This window comes from Staurois parvus, unplaced genomic scaffold (assembly GCF_062004578.1).
Source record: "Staurois parvus isolate SC_StPar_1 unplaced genomic scaffold, SC_StPar_1.0 ptg000231l, whole genome shotgun sequence".
In the NCBI taxonomy this organism is placed as follows: Eukaryota; Metazoa; Chordata; class Amphibia; order Anura; family Ranidae; genus Staurois; species Staurois parvus.
Window position 1 is genome coordinate 1873033 of NW_028318027.1, and position 7520 is coordinate 1880552.

The following is a 7520-nucleotide window of genomic DNA, read 5'->3' on the forward strand; positions in this document are numbered from 1 at the left end:
GGAATGTGGGCAAACAAGGAACAGGACTAGAAGCCAACACTGATGCTGTTACTGCTGAAACCATCAGACCCTCATGCTGTGATCCCAGGACACAGCCCAGACACAACCGTCATGGGACAATAAACTAAAAAATGGGAATGCCCTGGCAAATCGGGAACGGTTGGAAAGTATCAATCAGTGGAGCCCCTCATTTCTCCTGCTAGGTAATAGTGTAAAGTTTTCAAAATAATGTTAATAGAAAAAAAAAGAACAGAAAAATCTAAATGTGAACACTGGAACATCAAAGAAATAGAGGTTTTCCATACATGTGGGAGTAATAGCAGCAGAAGTAGTAAAGTAGTATAAAGTGATAGTAGTATTAGTAATAGTCATATTGCTGTATAAACATAATAATACAATATTGAATAAACCAGAGGTGAAGAAGCACAAGAGCGCCACCCAGTGCACAGGAGGAGTAACCACAGATTAGCAAAAGTTACTACACTATGCAGCTGGGGGGGGGGCTTGCTGATCTCAGGCTCGGTAATGTAACATCATTCCATCAATGTATCCAAGGATTCCTCAGTCCATACTGCAATAGAGTCATTAAAGTCTTCATTTATTATGACAATATTATACTTACCATATATGCCTTGTACAGAAGGATTGCAGAACACACATTCCAATACACTTGACAATGAACAAAAAAAGGGAAAAGAAAACCAACAAAATTTAAAAACCATCAATTTGTTCTAATATAGTACACATGTTTAGGAGCTTTATTTAAATCTGTCTTTTTTCTTGCTGGCCGGGCTGGACATATGATTGACATGTGTTTCCCATCCTCATCTATCCTCCAGCAGGGAACAGGTCCTGAATGCTGCTGCAGAGAACTGGGCTCATGTGATGCGGTGAGCTTGGCTCCCTGAATCATTTCCCTGTCAGCTCACAGAAGATGTTGCATAACATTGGGTGTCAAATCCTGGAAAAGACTGAATCTGGAGCAAAGACAATATGGGGCAGCACTAGAGCTTGAGGAGGGTGAACATTGCTTGTTTTTGTAAACAGGCCCCCCTCCTACCACATGAAAGAATAAAACTGGAAATGAGTTTTAAGGCCATTTAAGGAGAACAATAAAATCAATGGTGAGAAGAAGTGCAATGTAATTTCTATGTAGTATAACCATGCCATTAGCTGCTCTGTGGCCCTGGAGCAGAGGGTCCCGTAATTTGACCATATAATATTTTCTTAGGCAGGGGAATCATTGGGAGACTAAAGCCAAATAGAATGAATGTGTAATTAGTGTAGGTACCATGTAAGCATACATCGGTGTTATAGCTTTAGAATGATATATGTTTGAATAGTAAAATTGCTTTTGAGAACTGTGGTGGAAAGAAGTGGACATGTGGTCCAATTAGATCTGTGCTTCTGTGGCTCATTATATACGGTTTTCCTATGCTATGAGTTAGTATTCTTGAAATCAGCAATTACAGTAGATAAGCAAACATGTGACCAGATGCAGAACAAGCCAGCAGTCCTAAGATTTAGACTTACCTTCCCCTAGGACATGAGTCTTGTATGAGGCAGCACTTGATGAGGCTCCACAATGGACATCATGCACTCTGTTATATCACATGTATGACTGTTTTCCTGGTTAGATTCTCTGGAGGCATTTTTGCTGTCCATGGCAGGTGGACATATTTTAAAATGTCCATAGCAGAACACCTCTCAGAGGCATTGAGGGCCAACAAGTCCCAGAACATCTGCCTGGCTTCCATGGAGAATTGTTGCCACTTTCCTGGTGCCAAGGTTAGGTCTTTCTTCGTTTGCCACCAAGCAAACTCCCGATACATGGGGTCATGACCCCCTGCTTCTTCCCAAGGAAATGTGCCGGTCATAACTGTGTACAACAAGACTCCAAACGCCCACACGTCAATGCTCGGGTGCAGCAGCAATTGATCCCCTTCTTTTAAGCTGCACAATTCCGGAGCAGTATATGGGATGGACCAGGCCATACATGGTGCTTGAGTGCCCCGGAGCCTCGTCAGTCCAAAATCTGCTAATTTGACTTCCTTACATTCAATGTCCATGAGCAAAATGTTGTCCAGTTTAATGTCCTGATGGACCATTCCTCTGCTGTGCATAAAGTCTAAGGCACTCGCTACCTGTGGAACAAAACCCTTTACAAGATCTTCATTTAAACCAACCTGTAGGGAAAAAAGAGAGAAAATTAGTCACTAGACACAAATATAACACAATGTTACCCAACATATTGAACCCACCTTACCTCGTGTACAGGGAAACAAACATACATTAGCTGAATACACAAGGACTAGGATTAAAGGAAACCTGTCAGCATACAAAATGGTGCCATTAATGGTGCAAGATCCATCTTAACCCATCTTACTCCATTTTAAACCTTGCTTCATATCTTGAGTGATACACATACCTTAAACAACAAGCGTATGCCAACTATACATCCTACCAACTCACTGCCCTGGGAAAGGAACCTTTAAAACTCAGAAATGCTTCAAAAGCAACTAAAACTAGAAATTGTGACTTTATAAAGATCAATACATTTTTGATACAAACTTACATTTAGCTTTACTATTGAATGAAGGTTTCCAGCTGGTGCCACCTTCTGGACAAAGACATAATCGTTGCTGGTTTGGAAAGCGATTTCATGGGTTTAGATGATATTTGGATGGCCGCTGAGACTAAGAGACATTCCGTATTCCACTAGGAAGTTGTCCATTGGAGTTTTCTCTTTATTCATCAGTTTCATAGCCACCAACTCATCTGTTAAAAAGAAAGACATAAAAAGACAATGAGTATCATAAACCCAACATTAGAGAAATGATGAAGCTTGCTAAAAACCTGCTAAAGTTAGTTAGAAGTTTATGTAAATCTAAAAGCTCTGACTTATTAAGATCCATAACCATCACTCAAAAACTGGAAGCAAGGGGGGCTTGGAAAACTTAGAAACTTAAAAATGCTGCTCAAAAGCACTCAGAAGCACAACTGATTCTGTAAATAATTCTCTTTACATGAATTAGGCTACAAATTTACCTGAACCCCGATGTTTGGCCAAGAGAACCTTTCCGTACGATCCTGTCCCGAGCTCTTTGATGGGGTGGAAGTGGTCTGTGACTTCCATCATCCTCAGGTTTTCTGAGGTTTCGGCAATGAGCTCAAGAAGTTTCCTTGCAGTGTTCTTGGTTACTTCTACAATGCTAGAAGCCATTCTGGAATCACAACATCAAAAAATACAAATGAGTTTCATTTGGCACTAATCATTAGTAAGCGGCATTAATCATCTCTCTGGATATCACCCAGTTACTGTTATTAATTGTCACCTTCATTAGAGGTGGGGGGAGGGGTAGTATTGTAACTAAAGACAGTTATTTTACATTTTAAAGCTGATATATGCTTACAATTCTTATTAAATACATGTTGGGCTTATGTTGATGAGCTTTTATTCACAGCAAGTGGATATTGTTTTCCTATATAAGTCTATGGTAATGCAAAACCCACTTGAAGCCGATCAAATTCACCTGTCAGTATACAGTATTATAAATTATTTTAGAAGGGTCTCAAATGGACATCAAACTGATTCTATGGACACGAACCCTTACTCTGATACATACAAGTTATATGTAAGAAGTCCAATTATTTTATAGATTCCAAAGAGAGAAAGGAGTGATGTAGAATGGCACTGGGCAAAGGGCCGAGAGTGCCATCATTACAAACCAACAAATGTCTACAACAAGGTAACAACCGGGGACTTCCTAGGATGGCAGCCAGGGATATCAATTCAAAACATAGGGATACAAATTCCAAATGTATTAGTCACATCATACAAAAGTTTTTGTATTGAACATCATGTGTGAATCTTTTAAACTTTTGCATGATATGACTAACATTTATGAAAATATCTTTTATAGCTGGGTGTTGACTTTCTGTCCTTAGGTGCCATCCTAGGAAGTCCCTGGTTTTACTTTGCTGTAATACAGTAAAATTATTTACTAAAGATATGTGACTTCCTGAGACTTCAAGCACAAATCCAACCAAAGAATTTGGACAAAAACCGAAAAGGGTTAGAACATCTTTTAACTTTTTATTGCCATTTCTGACGTCCGATCTTCCCTCACTTCATGTGTGTGGTCAGCAAAACCTCTATAAGAGGGCACAAGTGGGGGAAGAATGAAAACCTTTATTAGGTTTTGTACATTTTTTTTGTCCCATAATATTTTTATTAAAGATTAATAACAGGTACATAAACAGAAAGAAGATTTGGTGGCTATTTCCAAAGGTGACCAAAATCAATTCACAACAGGAAATATTCCAGAGTCAGGTATAACTGGACAATGAAAAACTGCATTCTAGCATTATATAGTAACAGGGGAATACAAGGGGTCCCTCATCATGGACCTATACTGGTCTTGCTATGCATACACCATAGAACAGTGTTTCTCAACCTTTTCTTAGTCAACGTGCCCTTTAAAATTCCACACAATCTGGAGGCACCCCATGCTAAAATGTAAGAACTAAACAAATAGTTTTACGTAACGCAGCAACATCCACACAAGTAGGACCCCCAACATTAGAAGTGGTTTGTTCTTTCATAGCTATTGCACCTTTGCACATTGCTACCAACATGTCCCAACATTCTCCCTCACTCAGCTAAAGTGACCCCAGTGCTGATGGAGAGGGGCAAACAAGGATTCAGGTGACTGATGTCCTCCTTTTCAACCAATTACATCATCCGTTGTTAGGAATGTCAGCGGCTGGACCCCACAGAACCCAAGGTTGTAATGCTGCACAATACAAATTTGTGGTTTGTGTAACAAAAAGGCAGGACTGATCCTCTTACTGTCTTGTTTACAGTTTTTGGGGCAATACTACCAAGGCATTGCTGAAGAACCCAGAAGGCACCCCAGGGTACCTGGACACCCTGGTTGCAAAAGAATGCCATAGAATACTTTAGCCAGACTAGCAAGGGATGAAGATAAACAGAAAAATGTTTTTATATATATATACACACACACACACAGTATATTTAAATGTTAAGTACAAAGTACAACAAATGATCTGAGCATGTCATAGGACAAGATAGTTGGAGCACTCAGACTGATATCTTTGTCAGGTGTTTATTGCCATGTGTGTCCCAGTATTGGGTCACTAGCGGATCTTCCCAATAAGGACCCAGGTGGTAATAAAAACCTGACAGAAGTTATAACTCATTCATAAATCAAGCAAATAAATGGGATTGGCTGGAGTTGGCCTCTAGCTATTTGTGTGACAATAAATAACAGGTAAGTGTGAAAAATAGAGAACATTAAACAGTTTTACTATCTAACTTTCTGCTAAGTACATCTTCTAATAGTAGAAAAACCCTAGAAAAGGATAAAACTGAGGATTATAAAACTATGAAGTTCTATATGACTTACTTTGGAAAATGAAGGTATAGATGGTCTCCAAGTCGGTCTTCACGGAGGAAATCTATGTGGTCTTCTGAAAAGCAATTCTGGCGGGAAGCAGTCAATGGAGGAAATGAATCACTTTTGCTACAAGCAAAATGAGAGTCACTGAAAGTAAGAACTGGAGGTCTGGTATATATGTGGGGAGAAAAAAGAATTTGTTAAAGGAGATTCTGATTGGCCAACACACAGGAGCTGCTCATTAACATATGATTGGTGAGTTTGTAATGGGCTCCTGAAGGGTGGAGCAGGTAGGTCCATATGAATGGGGATTGTTTATGCTGTGCCAGTGTGATGAGGGCGGGAAATTACTCTGAAACTAATTTTAAATTATTTAATTAACCAAGGAAACAGTTTGTAGATGCTAAGATTTATAGAGATAATGTATAAAATGTCTTAATTTTCTTTTAATAATATATTTGTATTAAATCGTTCAACATAAATTTACAAAAATGCAAAATATCACATTGACCCAATTTAGCCATGGAAAGTTTATGTATAAAATGTGTCTAAATAAATGAAATATAAACATGCATCCATATATAAATCATAAATATAAAACCAACATAGAACTCCACCCACCTGAGACTATAAAGTGGGCAATATATATGAACTGACAAAGGCTGGAATGCTGAGCTGTGATTGGACCCTGAAAGTAAAATTATTCTTTAAAGGTTTTAACAAAGATGTTCCATCACTAAAAGCTTCAAAAATCTTCTGCAGATTCTTACGATATATACTAATCTTTTACAAGCAGAGGATTTACATATAAAGTTTGAGGCCAAAATACATTTTTCTGCTATGGGGCTTCATCACTAGTCATTTTTAGTAATGTGGAACTGCTCAGACTCAGCACTGCGCTCATACACATATATGTTCATTGGGGAGAGATGAAGGAACTTTCCCTGAGATGGTGAAATGTATGTCTTTATTGTCATGTTTGGTTTGTATTTGTTGTATTTTGTCTCCACAATCTACTTTACTTTAAATGTTCACCTTGAGGTCACCAAACAAAAAATAGAGAGTACTCCATTGTGACAAGTCCAGATCACATTGGGGGTCAAATTATTTTAACTGAAAAGGTTAATAAACCCCCTAATGTTGGTAAAATCCAGATTTTCTTCTCTAAGGGTAATGAAGTGTTTTTGGGGTGCCATAGTAAAGGTAAGGAGGTGGCCTCACCAGTGTGTCCCATACTTCCAGTACTTTATTGAGCAAGGCATAGGGAATCATAGACCAAATGTGGAGGAAATGCAGGAAATAAGCAGCTACTCTGCATTAGGTTGGATAGTAGAACATGCTTGATAATTACCTTCTATATTACTAGATTGCAGGATTGCCATATTCAGGAAAAGGATATTGGAAGAACCAACTGAAGCCGGTCAATTTAATAGGGATAATAGTAAACTGAAGAGGAAATATTATTTTGTTTGTTTGATTTTATTTATTTTTTGTTTATTTTATTATTAAGGTAAAAAAATCATGAATTGAAAGATTTTTATTTTTTTAAAACTTGTTTTAGTTTATTGTGATTTGTTTTATTGAAATGGATTGTATTTGTATGAAATTAAAGCTAAATGTAGCAGGGAGGATGTTTGGTAATGCACACATTTTAGCATCCTCATTTTTAGAAAAGGGGAACTTTGTAGAAAATGAATAAAGTGAATACAGATGTTGCAGATAAATTATAGCTTTATTTTTTTCTCTGTGCATTGTAAAAACTTTATAGTGTATAAAGCTGTGTGTGGTCAGTGGACCAGAGTATGGAGTATTTTAGGGTTCTTTTGTTATACACTACAAAACATTGTTGTTGGGGGAAATGGTAGCCATTGTCATTGTCAATTGTTTCTGCTGAGTGTCTGGGTGTTCACCTCTATTATTGTTTGTTTACTGTAATTACCAAATCCCATCACCATTGCCTTCAGTCACTCCTCTGTGTATTGTCTGTTGGGTGTCGGCTGAAACCATTCAGGGTAGATCTTATTGTTCTGGTAAATTTCTGTGCTCCAACACCTTGGGTGTACTGAATATTGTAGTCTGACTAATTGCTTAAAAAAATAA

General features: G+C 38.0%; 1 protein-coding gene across 1 annotated transcript; it reads right to left on the reverse strand.

Moving 5' to 3' along the window:
* Positions 1–1604: 1604 nt before the first annotated feature.
* Positions 1605–2293, reverse strand: LOC149460396 (serine/threonine-protein kinase SBK1-like). The gene is made up of 2 exons (XM_089679759.1): positions 2267–2293; positions 1605–2186 (listed from the first exon to the last, which is right to left on the reverse strand). Exons 1-2 carry the CDS (start codon positions 2291–2293, stop codon positions 1605–1607), a joined length of 609 nt encoding a protein of 202 aa, XP_089535885.1.
* Between the last annotated feature and the right edge of the window lie 5227 nt (positions 2294–7520).

Excerpts from the sequence above, each read along its gene's own strand:
- LOC149460396 (XM_089679759.1), bottom strand. The coding sequence starts at position 2,293 with ATGTATGTTTGTTTCCCTGTACACGAG. Across the intron at positions 2,187-2,266 it reads TTTGTTTCCCTGTACACGAG|GTTGGTTTAAATGAAGATCT; the intron begins GTAAGGTGGGTT and ends TTTTCCCTACAG.